General features: G+C 41.9%; 1 protein-coding gene across 3 annotated transcripts in view; it reads left to right on the plus strand.

Annotated features, from left to right (window-relative positions):
- The window catches only part of zdhhc7 (zinc finger DHHC-type palmitoyltransferase 7), a 63,448-nt gene that overhangs the window by 34,781 nt on the left and 10,113 nt on the right, over nucleotides 1-18,554 (plus strand). For all 3 annotated transcript variants that reach the window (XM_055648912.1, XM_055648911.1, XM_055648913.1), the window contains 3 exons: nucleotides 6,043-6,167; nucleotides 9,770-9,866; nucleotides 17,912-17,993. In XM_055648912.1, the coding sequence (XP_055504887.1) occupies nucleotides 6,043-6,167; nucleotides 9,770-9,866; nucleotides 17,912-17,993 (304 nt within the window). The remainder of the gene's footprint in view (nucleotides 1-6,042; nucleotides 6,168-9,769; nucleotides 9,867-17,911; nucleotides 17,994-18,554) is intronic.

Raw genomic sequence — 18,554 nt, forward strand, 5'->3', positions numbered from 1 at the left:
TGTTTGGTTTAAATGTGAATGGATGGCCACTTAGCAGCAACATTGTGTTGTGATATTTTGCAAGGATCGGTGGATGGAATTCGAGAGAGTACGTAAAGATATACAGAGTATTGTTTTGCAATTATTTTCATCTGAATGGAGATTTTTTTAACTGCATATTTCTTTAGAAAAAACTTTCAAAAGAAAATTCTGTCGTTTTTTTTAAATATGAATGTGACCGGTGGGTTTCCTCTCTAGGTGCTCCGATTTCCTCCCATGTCTTAAAGATGTGCGGATGTATAGGTCAATTGATCTCTTAATTACCCTAAAGGAGTGGATGCAATATTGGGATTACATAGAACTAGTGTGAATGGGTGGCTGATGGTCAGCATGGATTGGCGTTCTGAACTAAATTGATGACCAGAATGATTTCTGCTTTAAGGAGGTTCTATAAATTAATTTGAACCATATGTTTTGAGTTTTTTTTATTCTAGGAAACTGAATACTTTATTCCACTCTTAACGAGAAAACCATGTTTTAAACTCTAATTTTGGTCATTTGAGTTAACATGTATTAATTGTGTATTGATATATTTACAGCTATTCACTTATTTAATTGAACAATGAACACTATTAGCTAATATGGAGAATATTCAGCTAAATTATTAAGATACAATACCAAAGATGTTATGGGTGTTTTAATGGTTTCCAGCTGCAGGAACCATTGTGCATTTCCCACAAAATATTTATTAATTTTTGAATTTTAATCACTTGCCACATCAGTTCTCCAGCCAGTGCTGCATTAGGAGCCTTGTGTGATTCTAAAGTGAGGTTTTAGTAGGCCTGACCTAAGTTATTATGCATGGGACAGCTATGTCATTATATTAAAGATTAACATAATGTTAGTGTCAAAAGTTAGTAGATTGGAAATGAGCCAAAATAAAGTTAATACTTATTAAATAGAGAAACTACATTGTTTAATCCTTTGAGTTCAGTATCTTCATGATACAGACATTCAATCTGTAGTCTTGGAGCAACCGAATATAATCTTGCTATGAATAAAAATGTCAAAACATTGTAAATTCTCAAAGATGATTTGCTTTTTGCACAAAACATTAAGAGCTAAATGCCCTAAACAGATAAAAGACATATCAACATCATTGATAAACACTATCCTTCTTGATCCCATCCTTGCTCCATTTTTAAAATATGGAGCAGATTTATCAAACAGCTTGCAAATCATATTGAAAATCATTCTGCCAATTTCCTCCCAATTACTCTTTACCGTGTGAATTTGTGGTGATAAATTAGTTGATATTAACCATCTTGGCAAATTTCACATGACATTATCCACAATTTGAGATTGAGATAAACAGTCATTTCTACATGGTGAAACCAAATTGTTTATTCAAAGTTGCCCCCCATTTCAGGGCACCATAATGTTTGGGACACATGGCTTCACAGGTGTTTAATTGCCTCCTTCATGCAGGTATAATAGAGCTTTCTGCACCTAGTCTTTCCTCCAGTCTTTCCATCACTTTTGGAAACCTTTAGTGCTGTTTATCAACATGAGGACCACAATTGTGCCAACAAAAGTCCAAGAAGCCATTATGAGACTGAGAAACAAGAATAAAACTGTTGGAGACATCAGCCAAACCTTAGGCTTACCAAAATCAATTGTTTGGAACATCATTAAGAAGAAAGAGCACTGGTGAGCTTACTAATTGCAATGGGACTGGCAGGCCAAGGAAGACCTCCACAGCTGATGACAGAAGACTTCTCTCTATAATAAAGAAAAATCCCCAAACACCTACCCGACAGATTGGAAACACTCTTCAGGAGTCGGGTGTGGATTTGTCAATGACCACTGTTCACAGAAGACTTCATGAACAAAAAACAGAGGCTACACTGCAAGATGCATATCACTGGTTAACTGCAAAAATAGGATTGCCAGGTTACAGTTCTGGAAAAAGGTCTTGTGGACAGATGAGACGAAGATTAATTCATATCAGAGTGATGGCAAGAGCAAAGTATGGAGGAGAGAAGGAACTGCCCAAGATCCAAAGCATACCACCTCATGTGTGAAACACAGTGGTGGGGGGTTGTGCCTGGGCATGTATGGCTGCTGAAGGTACTGACTCACTTATCTTCATTGATGATACAACTGCTGATGGTAGTAGCATAATGAATTCTGACTTCTTAAGTTCAAACAAATGTCTCAAAACTCATTGGCTGGCGGTTCATTCTATACGACAATGATCCCAAACATACTGCTAAAGCAACAAAGGGGTTTTTCAAAGCTAAAAAGTGGTCAATTCCTGAGTGGCCAAGTCAATTACCTGATCTGAACCCAATTGAGCATGCCTTTTATATGCTGAAGAGAAAACTGAAGGGTACTAGCCCCAAAAACAAGCATAAGCTAAAGATGGCTGTAATACAGGCCTGGCAGAGCATCACCAGAGAAGACACCCAGCAACTGGTGATGTCCATGAATCTCAGACTTCAAGCAGTCGTTGAATGTAAAGGATATGCAACAAAATACTAAACATGACTACTTTCATTTACATGACATTGCTGGGTCACAAACATTATGGTGCCCCGATGGGGAGACTATGTATAAACTCTGTTGTAATTTCTACATGGTGAAACCAAAATGTATAAAAATGGCCTTTATTAATATCTGACTATGTGTACTTTAACCACATGTGATCTTTTTCTATTACAAATCTCAAATTGTGGAGTACAGAGGCAAATAAATAAATTATGGGTCTTTGTCCCAAACATTATGAGGGCACTGTTTGTATTGAACTATTGCTTGGAATATTGACTTAATACATATGTTGCTAGTTAATTGAATTTATTAGGTATGGGGTGGCAAGATGATGCAGCGGTAGAGTTGCTGTCTTACAGCGAATGCAGCGCCGGAGACCCAGGTTCCATCCCGACTACGGGTGCTTGTCTGTATGGCGTTTGTACGCTCTCCCCGTGACCTGCGTGGGTTTTCTCTGAGATCTTCGGTTTTCTCCCACACTCCAAAGACGTACAGGTTTGTAGGTTAATTGGCTTGGTAAATGTAAAAATTGTCCCTAGTGGTTATAGGATTGTGTTAATATGTGGGGATCACTGGTCGGCGCGGACCCGGTGGGCAGAATGGCCTGTTTCCGCGCTGTATCTCTAAACTAGACATTTATTTCTTTTGAAAAATAAAATTGAGAATAGTAATTGTGATCACTATAAATTAAATAAAAAACATATATCTTGGTTTCTTGGTCCTCCAAAATAAATAATATTGTTTTTTTTTACAAAATAAGGTATAGTCACCTCGATTTGTTTCGATGAAAATAACAGTAAATCAGTCATTTAATTTTTAAGTTTTGAATTGGCAATATTTATCAAGAGAATTTTGTATTTTCAGGTTTATTTCAGCATTTAAATTTTAGCACACAAACATCATACATTTTGATATTAAAGGAATATCAAGGCAAATCAAATGTTTCTATGTTACTAAGGAAAAATGATTTAAATCTGAAAATTGCACTGTGAAGTTTAAACATAAAGAATAAATCTGAATGATTTTGACAATGCATTCAAATTTCTGTAATAAATGCTGAAAAGCTGAAAGTAATTCAAAAGAATGTTAATTGCTGGAGGAAGCTAGAAAGTACTGAGACACCACCTAAATTGTGATTTTGAAGCAGACCTTTAACGTAATGGTCAGGATTCTATGTCCCCTACCACTTTTTGGGTCTTTGCTGCTATCACAGTCACTCTAGGGTTTCACACTTCCCTCTTGGATGTTTTTGTTGTATCTTTACTCCATTTCAACCACTACCGGGATCTCCAGCATGCCTAAATGTAAAGCCCCTGTCACACAGACGATTTTTTTAAGCGACTACAGGCTGATCGCGGTCGCGGGGTGATGCCTGTCTGGTCGTGAGTAGTCTCCTCAAGTCACCTAAAGAGTCGTAACGTTTTACTGGTCACTGCTGGATATTGAAATGTTCAAAACTTTTCGGCGACTGCGGGCTTGACGTAGCTTGTCTTATCCTGTCGTAGGTGCTGTTGTAAGTTGTCGCCAGGATGACACAGGTTGTCGCCAGGTGACATTGGTTGTCGCCGGGTCCTGACTTCGGTGAATTCCATTGGCGACTACCCACGCCAACCTATGTCACTTGGCAAAAGGTACTGGCGACTGAATTGTCTTCAGTTGTCGCCGACACGGTCGTTGCTTGTCGCGGGTAGACGTAGGTTGACTTTGGTTGTCGTAGGTGGACGTCCTTCTAGGTCACCGGTTGTCGGTAGCTTGACGTCGACTAGGTGGTAGGCTGTCGTAGCTTGTCGTGGACATTGTCGTGTGGGGAGGGGGGTCCAGTCGCCGCTTTTTCGTCGACCTGCTGTGACTGACAGTCGCTGGCAGTCGCTGAAAAAATCGCCTAAGCGGGACAGGCCCTTAAGGCCTAAATGTTGCTGTCTGTGGAATCTGCCCTGTTTATCCAGCAGACCTAACATTGCACGTTACTACACCAACACTAATATCAACCATTACTTCCTGGATTGGAGTAATGAACTGCAATTCATCAAGGGATATATACTAATTGGAAAAAAAAGATAAGACGCTTTGCTAACGTGAGACCACATCTGGAGTATTGTGTACAGTTTTGGTCTCCTTATTTGAGGAAGGACATCCTTGTGATTGAGGCAGTGCAGCGTAGGTTCACGAGATTGATCCCTGGGATGGCGGGACTGTCATATGAGGAAAGATTGAAAAGACTAGGCTTGTATTCACTGGAGTTTAGAAGGATGAGGGGGATCTTGTAGAAACATATAAAATTATAAAAGGATTGGACAAGCTAGATGCAGGAAAAATGTTCCCAATGTTGGGCGAGTCCAGAACCAGGGGACACAGTCTTAGAATAAAGGGGAGGTCATTTAAGACTGAGGTGAGAAAAAAACCTTTTCACCCAGAGAGTTATGAATTTATGGAATTCCCTGCCACAGAGGGCAGTGGAGGCCAAGTCGTTGGATGGATTTAAGAGAGAGTTAGATAGAGCTCTAGGGGGCTAGTGGATGCCATGATCACAATGAATGGCGGTACTGGCTCGAAGGACCGAATGGCCGCCTCCTGCACCTATTTTCTATGTTTCTATGATAAAATGGCATGGTTAAATGTTTAATACAAAATTATTTAAGCTATTTCCCAACCTTTTTGCAATGCTATCAGTCTCATTTGATTCTCAGCAATAATGTTTTGAAACATTTCAGGATTTAGATGGGGCATGTCATATATTCGATCGTAAATAATACTTTGTTAATATAAAATAACAACTAAGCAAAAGTGATAATTATTTATAATATTCCTTCACAATGAAGCATGCATATGAGTCTGGATTCCCAGCTGATCAAATACGTAGTAAATTTAGAAAGACATAAATAGATTCATTAAATTTTGCAGATGTTCTTAGAGTAAAATAATAAAGATGCCTTAAGATCTCATGCAAAATATAGAATAGGTAAAATTATAATTCTTTTCAATTCTCAGCTCCCTTTAAAGGAAGGTTTTAAACCCAGTGAATGCTCTTTTCATTGGGAAAGCTGCATTTTTGAATAGCAAACTTGGAACTATTTTTACTGGAATATTTACTGAAGGTTTTTCTTTTAAGTTTGATGGAGTCTCTGTTTAGAGAGTCAGGTAGCAGCAAAAAAAATTATGAAAATTACTAGAAAATGAGGACATATACCGAGAGAGGTTTCATAAACAGATGATCAAGTAATGAATAATGAAGCATTTTAACCACTGCCTGTGGTTCAAGCAGAAATCACTGCATCTTTTAAGGCAAAAATGGATATGCATGTGAAGCATAATAAGAAACGAGAGAATGCTTAAAACTTTTCATTGTTCTAATTGAAAATGCTGTAAATATGCTGAAGAATGCCTTACAGTAGAGCTAAAGCTCCATGGTGGAAGAGGAAAACCTATATCTTTAGTTCACTTTATATTGCTTCATGTGATTGTCTTGTTTAGTTATCGTTCATGTGTGACCACTTTCATGGTTTCTTTCCACAGGGTGCGGTGCCAAAAGGCAACGCCACAAAAGAGTATATGGAGAATCTGCAGCTGAAACCAGGGGAGGTAATCTATAAGTGCCCAAAATGTTGCAGTATTAAGCCAGAGCGAGCTCATCATTGCAGGTATCGAAGAGCATCATTTATACTTAAGCTTCCAGTGCAATTATGATTAATGTGCCTGATCGTTCTGTAAGAGTAGTACTATTGACAGTGAGGTTAATAATTGTTGAACTATTACAAATTTTATTTCACATTAATTAGCAACTAATTAATTTACCTTCAAAAAATCATAGTTTATGTGTTTGGTGTTGCATTCAAAGTTAACATAAATTTCGTGTTGAATTGATTCGTCTTACAATACAATACAAATTTATTGTCATTTGAACCTGAAAAGAAGTTAAAACGAAATTTGGTTTCTGTAGTCATACAACAAGAAAAGAACCAAGACACACAAACAACACAATTTACACAAACATCTATGACAGTGAATCTCCTTTTCACCGTGATGGAAGGTGTAAATAAGCAGACTGCACAATCTGGAGTTCAAGATCATCTTTAATCAGTACCCATATTTTAGCAGTGCAGCAGGTCGTTAGTTGTTAGTTCATTGTTACCGCTTCCAAGACTGACCAGTGTAGGAAGTGGGTTTTAGTATGAATCATACAGTAAGATGGGGGTAAGTGATGCTATTCAACCATGATTGGTTCACATGCAATATCCAATCTACAGAAGGCAAAGTCTTGTCTCTCCTCTGTGTTCCATTCTTCTCACCGATGTTAAAGCCCACTACGGGCGATGGCAAGTCCCACGGCCATTTAGACCGCGCCGGGCGATGCAAGGCCCCTCTCGGGTCTCAATGTTGGAGCCCCCGGCAGGCGATGGCAAGCCCCGCGCCAGGCGATGCAAGGCCCCGATCCGGGTCCCAATGCTGGAGCCCCCGGCAGGCGATGGCAAGTCCCGCGGCCAGTAAATCCGCGCCGGGCGATGTAAGGCCCCGCTCCGGGTCACCCTCAACCCCGCTCCGAAAAACGGTTTCCCACCAGGGACCCACATGCTCCCAATGTCACCGTCCACCGGGCCTGCGGCTGGAGCCTTCAAGCTCTGGAGTCGGGTCGCAGCAGCGCGCCACCACCGCTCCCCACGCTCCGAAGCCGGCCAGCCCCACGATGCTAAGTGTGCAGGCTCCGCGACTGGAGCCCACAGTTCGTTCCGGTTGGAGGCCGCGCCACGGTGCTAGGCCCCAACGACAACATAGACCCGACAGGGAAAAGGTCGGGTCACCCGTACAGGGAAGAGATTTAAAAGTTTCCCCCCCCCCCACCCCTCCACATATACACAGCTAAAAACAATATAAAACCACAACAAACTATACATTCAACGGGGAAAAAAAAAAAAAAAAAGACAGACTGACTGCAGAGGCCGCTGCAACGTCGGTCCCGCCGCCTTCTTGCGCATGGCGTGCACAGCCTCTATTTGATCTTGTTTGTGCACGTCAGGTTAATTGCATTAGGCGAAACAGGACAGAACACGTGAATGTTGCAATCTCCCACCCCGTTGAGTTGATTTATATCAACAGAGCAGTTGATTGTTGTTTCAACCCTAGTAGATATGAGAATAATAAAATGTTCCAGCATGTAGCATCAAATTTGGAATTCTAAGAAGAGTTTCATAAAGTATCATGGAAGAGAAATGATTTTGAAATAAAAATAAAGTGACTTGTAAGTAATCAATGTGTATTGAATGGCTAGAGTTTTGACAGATGGCAGGCCACGTTTCAGTTTATTAGATTGATTTTATTATCAATCGCTTTATAATCTGAATACTAGAAATAAAGTTGAACAACTCTATTCATGAAACTGGATATTATTTCTAAGCTATTTCTCTTCAGTGGTAGCCAGGTAACATTGAGGCTTAGATTCCAAATACAGGTGCACAACCTTTTAGCCGAAAGACTTGGGACCAGACACTTGTCGGATTTCGGACATTTTCGGATTTCCGAATGGAAGATTTTTAGCGTAGATTAGGTAGGTAGCGCGGGCGGCTTGAAAAGTCTGGAGCGGCTGCCTCCTCCCCGGAGACCGGGGAATCATTGTAAATCATTGCATAAATGTTAGTCAGTTAGTTTGGAGGGATTTTATATGGGGGGGGGGGGGGGTGAAGGGGGAAACTTTAATTCTTAGTCCCCTACCTGGTCGGAGAGGCGGGGAGCGGGCAATGCCTTACCGGGTCGCCGTGCAGTAAGCTCCGCAGCGCTGTGGCCGCCAACTCCCAGCTGGGGGCTGCGGGCGTCCGGCTGCGGGTGGCGCCGGTTGGAGCTCCGACCCCGGCAACTCTACTCCTGGCTGCGCAGCGCTCCAAATCCAGCGCGGCCCGCGGCAGCCCGCAGCCCCGGCTCCGCGATGTTGGGAGTCGGCGGCGTTGCAGCGCTGGGATACCAGCGGGGAGCGGGCAATGCCTTACAGGGTCGCCGTGCGGTAAGCTCCGGAGCGCTGTGGCCGCCGACACACAACATCACGGAGCTGGGACTGCGGGCGTCCGGCCGCGGGCCGCGCTGGATTTGGAGCGCGGCGCAGCCAGGGGTAGAGTTGCCGCGGCCAGACGCCCGCAGCCCCAGCTGGGAGTTGGCGGCCACAGCGCTGCGGAGCTTACTGCACGGCGACCCGGTAAGGCATTGACCGCTCCCCGCCTCTCCGACTAGGTAGGGGACTAAGAATTAAAGTTTCCCCCTTCACCTCCCCCCGCCCCCCTTCACATAAAAGCCCTCCAAAATAACTGACTAACATTTAAGCAATAATTTACAGATGTTTAAGTGTCTCCCCGGTCTCCGGGGAGGAGGCAGCCGCTACAGTAATACAGACCTGGGTTGACCGTGGGTCGTTTCGGGTCAAGTTTGGCGCCAAACGCGAGCTTTGGTGTGCAGACGACATCCTGGTAAAAATGGCTGGTTTTCGGAGTTTTTCGGTTTCCGGAACTCCGGATAAAAGGTTGTGCACCTGTAGTTTTCATAGTTGTTGGCGGTAGAATTACAAAAATAATTGGTTTTTTGCTGTATCTTTCATGACCCTATAAACCAGTGACGTACTTTTGAAGTCTCGTCATGATATTGTAGGAAATATGCAGCCAATCTCTTCGCTGCTGGATCTCGCAAACAACAGCATGAAAATGACTAGATAATATTTTTGGCACTGTTGATTGCTCATATTCAAAATAATGTTCAAAACAGCAGATGAGACCTTGGTTAAAGTCCTGGTTGGAAGATGACACCTTACTAAATGCTGCAATAAATTAGTCAATTTATTTTGCTCTGGATTGAGGCATGAATCCAGTCTTCTCACTTGATGCTTAAAATGTCAGATGAGACTTTGGCTAACGTCCCAGTTGGAAGATAACACCTTACTAAATGCTGCACCAAAATGTTAGTCTATTTTGCTCTGGAATGAAGAATGAATCCAGTCTTCTGACTATGTCAGGCCCAGTGGACACAATTAAGACATAGTAATTCTGCTCAATGGCTATTGAAATAGGATGGAACAATCAGAAAACTTTAAAAATAAATAATTTTGCTTGTGTTTGCGGATACGTTCAATTCTGAATATGTGATTATCTGCACTATGAGAAATGATCTGGAAGTATTATGAATGAATGTATAATTTAAAATTGATTTGTATTTCTTAGCTAATAATTTTTAGTTTGTAATGGCTATTTTTCTTTCTTCGCAAAATTAGTATTTGTAAAAGGTGCATACGGAAGATGGACCACCATTGTCCTTGGGTGAACAACTGTGTTGGAGAAAATAACCAAAAATTCTTTGTGCTCTTTACTGTAAGTTCATACGTGATCTAATGCAAATTTTTAGCAATTAAGGAAAACATATTAAGAATTGTGGAACTAAAAATTGGCTTTATAAGCTTTCATGGCTTAACTTTCCAAATGAATCCATGTTATTATAAATAACATACAACAAAGAGCTAATTTACTAGGCTTGTTATTTACTAAGTAGCACTAATTTCACTATGTGCTGCAGGGGATTCGTATTCTCACATACTTTATCATGGATATTATAGGATTTAAATTTTCAATGTGTTGTTAAGAAGGATAGACTAACTCACTAGTTGAATTTGTTAAACATTTTTGAGTTGACTTATCAAGTAGCAGAGCTGCCAAGTGGTACGGATTTTCAGTATTTTGTACAGAAAAGCGATCAGAATACAGATGTACGGTTTTGCATTGTTAAATACGGATTTTTTAAAAGTACGTATTTAACAACGGAAAATCGACCATAGACAAGCGTAACAAGGAGGTGCAGCGGGCAGGTGGGAGCGGCCGGGATCGCCCCGATTTCCTGTTTCATTGCCATGCCACACGGTGGTGGCCCCATGGGGTTGACTTGGGATCTTGCTGCTTGGAAAATGCAGTGATGTGGGGGGTCATGCTGTACTTCTGGGGATTGTAACACATTAAATCTATTGGTGTTTTGGGTTTCAAGATCTGGATGATTGTTTTTGTGGGCGTTGGTCTGCCGCCATGCTTGGATTGGGGTCTCTCTGTCTCGCGCGTTCTCTCTCTCCTCCCTCTCCCTCCCTCTCCCTCTCCTCCCCCTCTCCCCTCCTCTCCCTCCCCCCCCTCCCCCTCCCCCTCCCCCCTCCCCTACCCCCCTCCCCACCCCTAACTCTCCACCTCACCCTACCCCTCCCCCTCCCCCTCTCCCTCCCCCCCCCCACTGTGTCCCCCTCCCCCTGTCTCCGTGTCGCTCTGTCTCTTTGCTCTCTCCCCTCTCTCTCGTGCACTCTCTCTCTCTCGCTCCCCATCTCGTCTCTCTCTCACTCCCTCACCCTCTCGCCTCGGCATTCCCGGAATCATTTGGCGTTTTGCGGGGACGGCTGCATCTGCGGTTCCTTCCTGTTGTGGGGGCCCTGGCCGGGGGCGGCTCCTGGTCCGTTTCCTACAACACCTACTCCGCGCCGAATCGTGGGGCTTCAATCGGCCCGTTTGCGGGGCCTTTCATCACTTGGCACGGCTTAAAACCAGCCGCGGGATCTTCCATCGCCCGGCGGGGCTTCAACATCGGGAGCCTCGATCGCCTTAACGCAGCAATTTGACCGTGGAGTGATGGACGATCCCGCAGACGATTTTAAGCCACGGCGGGCGATGAAAAGCCCCGCGAACGTGCCAATTCAAGCTGCGCTCTATGATCTTTGCTTCACCAGGACGTCTCCCTCCTCCAATCACCGCGCTCTATCCTCAGTTTCACCCCCCTACTTCCGCCTCTGACTGACACCTCCCTTCTCCAATCATTTTGCTGAATCATCATGTCACTGCCTGCTGACCGACGTCCTCGTTCATCGCGTCCACTCCCAATGTCTCGCGGAAATCGGAGATTTTCAATAGTTTTTTTTCACCGAATTTCAAAATCCGGATTATAAAACATTGGGGGGGGTGGGTTGCCCCCCCCCCGGGATTTCCGTCCACGCTTTCAATGATGAACATCTAGACAAATGCAAGAAAGCAGCTATGACATATAATACACAATAAACTGTATTACAAATACACAATAAACAAGTTATGCAATCTTATGCTCTTACATGGGCATAGTCACCAGTTGCTCCAAACACCAGCCACCAAATGGTGAACGAGGTCTGATGGACGATGGCACGTTGGCTTGGCTCGCCTCAACGGAGCTGCAGGTCTAAAAGACATATGACAGAAGAAGAAGACCGCACATAATATTTTCTTCAGCAAAATGGCACTGAGTAAAAATACTGATTTTCAGGTACTAGAATACTGAAATGTTCTGACAAAACTTGGCAGCTTTGAAGTAGACCAAAGTGAATGGTGACATAAAAACCTAATCCACTGTTGGTTAGGGAAATAGAGATAGAGTATTGTCATTTAAAATAAGTTCCTAGTTAAATTAAGGCATTATTCCAGTAGAAGGATTTAATGTCAGTAGCATGTTGTAAATTGCTTAAGATTATTTTTTAATTATTTGCCACCCCATTTGGAATTCTAAATCATGTTTGTTTGTCTGAATCAACCCAGAATATATTTAAAAAATCATGTCATGCTAAATTCACATCCCCTCATCTTTAATATAAGTGTGCATTAAAAAAAAATGTAAACATGACTTTTGTGCTATATAGTCAAGCTTCATACCGCAGTAGGCTTTTTGGCTTATTGTTGTAAGAGATGTAATTTGAATTGCTGTATAAAGTAATACATACTACTCAAAATGTAAGCATTATTTGGGGAAAAAAATCTGTTGCCCAGAAATTCATCTGCATAATGATTTTATTTTCCAGCCACAAGCAAATACATTTTTTGTTTGTCCAGAGTGAAGCACCAACAACTCTCCCTCATTACATCTCATTCTCCACTGTGTATTACTAAGCCACATCTCCTGAGGTCGGGATCCAGCCCCCACTTATTTGCTGCCATGTTGTCTCCCTTTCCTCTACCCCCCAACCATTCATCTAAACTGGTTACAGCTCCTATAGCGCACTTCCCGCTCAAACCCTGATCCCAAGCATTAATCAGTCGTGAGCTTTGAGTGCCTACCCTTCATCTCTCCCTCGTCCCCTTTTAGCTTGATCACTCCCAAACCTGACATCTGAGCAGCTCATTTTCAATCCCAATAATGTAACACAGCCCTTGAGGACAACTAATGATGATGTTGGGAGTTATAAGTGGTAACTCATAACCTCATGTTAAGCCTAATCAGTGTATCTTGCTCTGGCTGCACTAGAATTTCTAGCCCAGTATTATTTATATTTCAAAAATTCTAAACAAATGAGTTTTGTAATATCCAAGAAATGTCCATGAGAGGAAGCAACATTGGAATGCTTCAAAAACTGCCGCACTTACTTTCATATTGTCAGTCCAACAGAATTGTTTTTTGATAGCTGAGATGGTAACTAGCAGGTAAAGGTGGCCTTTTACGCACTGGTCATTCATTCACCTCATTACTGAGGGCATGGAATCTCCCATTGGTGAAGGACATTAGGAAGTGATTGTAAAGAAATTGGTGGACGAAGATGGAGGAATGATAAAAATGGTGGTAAAATTAAATAATAAGATCTGCTGAATAAAATCATTGTGAAAAGAATTTTCACTGTAATTAATACACCAATATAATAAAGCTCTTAAATCTTCCTAACGTGGCATTGCATTCCATTGTTGATTTGAATTGTGAATAGCTCAGAATGTATGGTTGTATATATCAATGTGTAATGAAATTCCTTGTTCACATGAAGCTCACATAGTAAACAGTATACAAACATACAGTTATAAATACAACAGTAAGTGCATGAGGAGTGCAAAAGAGCATTTTGAGTGTAATGATCTGTCGCAATGAGTGCAATAAATTCTTAATTCATCCGGTTTAGGATGGGGGGAGTTCCCCCCGCCATGGGTACAATGTAATCCCATGCTACCTGCTCCATGTTTGGATAGTCGGCGATTAAACCATCTCCCCAACCTGGTTTGCTAGGTGAGCAGGGGGCTGTGAACCCTCAGCAGGACCAAAAACAAGACCTGTCAAAGGGCGGATGAGCTTCTAGTGAGCCAAGGCATCCGCACTTCATGTGAAGCTGCGATCACCGTCGTACATAACATTGTAAGGAGTGAAGACAAACATGAAATGTAATTCTTCCCTCTCAAACGAGAAGTTGTTAATTAATAATTAATTTAGGTTGCCACCAGTACATTTCATAATGACAAAGCATTGTATGATTAAAGTGGCTTGCCAATTAGTGGGATGTAGACCAAGAAATTATTAATGACAATATTACAACGACAACATTTATCCGTCTGTTGTTTTAGCAAAATGTATTTTTTTTAAAACACGTTTGCGTGCCTGAAGCATAAGGCCAGGGGTGGGGGTAGAAGCAGCCCCAACAGTCGGATTGAACAGGCTTTTAGATAGACACATGACTAGGGAATGAAATGAAATGGAGGAGAGGCAGTATTTGGTTCAATAAGCATCATGTTTGGTACCTACATCGTGGGCTGAAGAGCCTGTTCCTGTGTGCTGTGCTGCGCTGCTCAATATAAGCCATCGAACACCTCCAGCAGGGAAAAACTTCTTGTAAACATTGTGTTCATTTCATATTCCGAAAGATTATGTTGACTCACTATTTTGATGAATTATTCAGTCTGTGCTTTATGTCTTTGGAATACCAGTATTGTTTCTGAATATTAATCTCTTGGGTTAATAGAATTTCCAAAACCCATACTTTGAACTCGGACTAATTGCGGAAACTAGAGAGGAAATTGCGGGAGGCCTGGTTGAAATTTATGAGTCGTCCTTAAATACAGGAGAGGTGCCAGAGGATTGGAGGGTGGCAAATGTTGTGCCTTTTTTCAAGAAGGGCTGCAGAGAAAATGCTGGGAACTAAAGGCCGGTGAGCTTAACATCTGTAGTTGGTAAGATGCTGGAGAGTATTCTGAGGGATAGGATATACAGGCATTTGGATGGGCAAGGGCTGATTAGGGAGAGTCAGCATGGTTTTGTATGTGGGAGGTCGTGTCTCACAAATCTGATTGATTTCTTTGAAGACGTGAGCAAAAAGGTCGATGAAGGCAGAGCTGTAAATGTTGTGTACATGGACTACATGTACATAAGGCGTTTGGCAAGGTGCTGCATGGTAGGCTGCTCTGGAAGGTTAGATCTCAGGGGATCCAAGGAGAGATAGCTGAATGGATAGCAAATTGGCTCTATGGAAGGAAGCAGAGGGTGATGGTAGAAGGTTGTTTCTGTGACAAGTGGTGTGCCACAGGGTTTGGTGCTGGGCCAGTTACTGTGTGTCATCTACATCAATTATTTGGATGAGAACATACAGGGCAATTAGCAAGTTTGCTGATGATACAAAAGTTTGTAGTTTTGCAGATAGTGAAGATGGTTGTGAATGATTGCAGCAGGATCTTGGATCGATTGGCCAGGTGGGCAGGAGAATGGTTTATGGAATTTAATACAGAGAAATATGAGGTGTTGCATTTTGGAAGTCTAACATGGGCAGTATCTACACAGTGAATGGCAGTGCTTTCTTAACTGTGGTATATGTTTATTGCCATATTCCTTTATAAAGACAATTGAGATATCAGACTTTGCTCCGACATTGAAAAGACAGTTTTGAGGGGTATGCCTTTAACAGTGGTAAGAATCAGCATGGCTGTATTATACGTGCTCCCACACAGCCTGGAATGGCTGGAGAGAGACACTGCCAAAGGCTGTGGAGAAGTCCACATGATGACTAGTTCATGCTACCTGATGGTTCATGTTTCCCATGGTTAGGAAGGTTACTGATGGCAGGTTAAATGATCTGACTCATAAGCAAGTCATTGGTCAACTCACTTGTGTGCAGCTAAATTTGTTGCCGTATGCATCTGGATTTTTGTAGTAAAGAAAAGTTTAATGTGTCTAATGATGAAGTTAAAATCCAATTTTTGTAGTATGTGAATTAGTCCTGTCATCATCACACACAAGGAGCTAATTTCAGGATCTCTCGTACGCAGAAAATAGACCAGCATTACACAGGATTTTCAGAGAAAAACCACCAAACTCTGGGAGTATGATGGCGTCACTGAGGGTTCATTGAGCAATGCACATTGCGACCCTTACCTTAAGTTGGGAAATTGGTGAAGATCGGAACAAACATCTGACAAGGTTCCGTATGGTAGGCTGGAAGGTTAGATCGCATGGGGTCCAAGGAGAGATAGCTGAATGGATAGAAAATTTGCTTCATCGAAGGAGGCAGAGGGTGATGGTGGAAGGTCGGATTGGAGGCTGCAACTAGTGGTATGCCGCAGGGTCCATTACTGTTTGTCATCTATATCAAAAGAGTTGGATGAGAACATACACGGCAAGATTAACAAGTTTGCAGATGATTCAAAAGGTGGTGGTTTTGCAGAGAGTGAAGATGGTTGTGAAAAATTGCAGCAGGATCTTGGATCGATTGGTCAGGTGGGCTGAAAATGGTTTATGGAATTAGAAAAATGTGAGATGTTGCATTTTGGAAGTCTTACATGGACATGATCTACACAGTGATTGGTAGGGCTTTGGGGAGTGTTGTAGAGCAGAGAGACCCAGTAGTGCAGGTGCATGGTTCCTTAAAGTTGGAGTCACAGGTAGATAGGGTGGTCAAATAGGCATTTGGCACATTGGCCTTCATCAGTCAGAATAATGAGTATAAGATAAGATAAGATACATTTATTGTCATTTGGACCCCTTGAGATCCAAACGAAATGCCGTTTCTGCAGCCATACATACAAACACATAGACCCAAGACACAACATAATTTACATAAACATCCATCACATCGCTGTGATGGAAGGCCAAATAAACTTAATTCTCCTCTATGGATCCTCCTTAATTCTTCTCCTGTATAGAAGTTGGGAGGTCATGTTGCAATTGTATAAGATGTTGGTGAGGCTGCATTTAGAGTATTATGTTCAGTTCTGGGCACCATGTTATAGGAAAGATGTTGTCAAGCTGGAAAGGGTGTAAAGATTTACAAGGATGTTGAATGGGGTAGAGGGTCTGAGCTATAGGGAGAGGTAGATTAGGCTGGGACTTTATTCCTTGGAGCGCAGGAGGATGAGGGATGATCGTATTGAGGTGTAATAAATCATGAGAGGAATGGATCTGGAAAATGCACAGTGTCTCTTGCCCAGAGTTGGTGAATCGAGGGCCAGAGGACATAGGTTTAAGGTGAAGAAGAAAAGATTTAATAGGAATCTGAGAGTAACTTTTTCACACAAAGGGTGGTGGGTGAATGAAACAACCTGTCAGAAGAGGTAGTTTAGGCAGGGTCTATCCCAATATTTACAAAACAGTTAGGTAGGTACATGGAGAGGACAGGTTTGGAGGGATATGGACCAAACGCGGGCCGCTGGAACTAGTGTAGCTGGGACATGTTGGCCGGTCTGGGCAAGTTGGGCCGAAGGGCCTGTTTCCAGGCTGTAAGACTATGACAAACTCCTGTTCCATTTTGTTCATTCCTGTCTTCAACCATTAGTAAAATTTAAAACTTTTTTGTTTTCAGTTTAGACCACAAATATTTCCATTGTGGCAAAATCAGTAGAGTCATGAATATTATTGACATCACCTCAATATCTCCGTGTTAACGTTGTAAACAACCTTAAAATTCCGAGAGCCTCTGGAACTTGCTGTCATTCACTTCATTTGTCTTTTATTTGAAAGCGATCTTGTGTTTCTTGTTGCTTCACAAGTGTAAGTTCATCATTAAGCCCTTCAATTATCTCAATTATCTCATCTCCAGGGAATAAAGCCATGGGTATAAATGGATAAAAACCGTACCAGCTTTTCTAGCAAAGGCTTGATATATGAATAGCAGGAATAACTTTTTTCGGTAATGTACATTCATTTTTGTAGTCATTTATAATCTGGTGAAATTGTAAAACATACTGCATTGCTTTATAAAGACAGTAGCATTCATTTAATCTAAAAGCGGAGAGAAACATTAAATGTTGCTGCAGTTTGCATTGTTGCAGTTAAGAGGATATACTAAGGATCTCAGTCCATTCCTAATTTTGATATGGAATTCCCATCTAACAGCAAAACAATCTGCCTCTAAACTCGAATTAGACTTTTTTTTATCGTCAGAGCATTTTAACCCAGTCAATTTAAAACCAAGCGGCATATTACTTTATTAAAATCTGTATGTAAGTCACTGCTGACTCTGTATGTAAGTCACTGCTGACTGGCTTGCAGACTGAACAAAGCCTTAGAGATATAAATGTTGACCTGTATTGTGCCAGACTGATCCCATCATTACTGCCTGGTCTTGCTTGATAATCAAAGTGATAGTGACAGGTGTTGTGCAATAATATCTCTCTCCATCCACTTGCAGATGTACGTAGCACTGATTTCAGTCCATGCGCTGATACTATGTGGCTTTCAGTTTTTCTTCTGTATCAGAGCACAGTGGAGTGGTGAGTAATTACATTAGTCTGGAATGGTAAAGTTGTCTTACGAAAATAGATTTGAAAAAAGACAGCAACTTAACGTGTTAGTAATCGGATTTGTGTGTGCATGCACTTGAGTGTGAGCATTGGCTTGCCCTGAAGCCTCTGCCATTCAATATGACCATGGCTGATCTCATCCCCTTGTCTGCACCAATTTGCCATGCCCCTGAATTCTTCAACCTTCTAAATATTTTTCTATCTCCACCATAAAAATATCGAATGATCTGGCCCCATTATTCTCTGGTGCAATGAAATCCAGAAATTCAATATTCTATGAGAGACGACATTTCTATTCACCTCAGTTTTAAATGATGGGTCCCCTATTAGCTATGTCCCTTTGTTCATAACTCTTCTGCTAGTAAGAAAACAGTTTAATATTTAGCAGTGCAAGGACAGATTTAACTTTTCCCTGAATTAAGTATAAAAGGAAAGCACAAGTTTTAAAACCACAAAGAACACTCAACCATGGATGTAAGTTACCCCACCACTTTAACAGAGGACAATTATGTTTCATCTTTTATATAGGTT

This window comes from Leucoraja erinacea, chromosome 17, assembly GCF_028641065.1.
Source record: "Leucoraja erinacea ecotype New England chromosome 17, Leri_hhj_1, whole genome shotgun sequence".
Lineage (NCBI taxonomy): Eukaryota > Metazoa > Chordata > Chondrichthyes > Rajiformes > Rajidae > Leucoraja > Leucoraja erinaceus.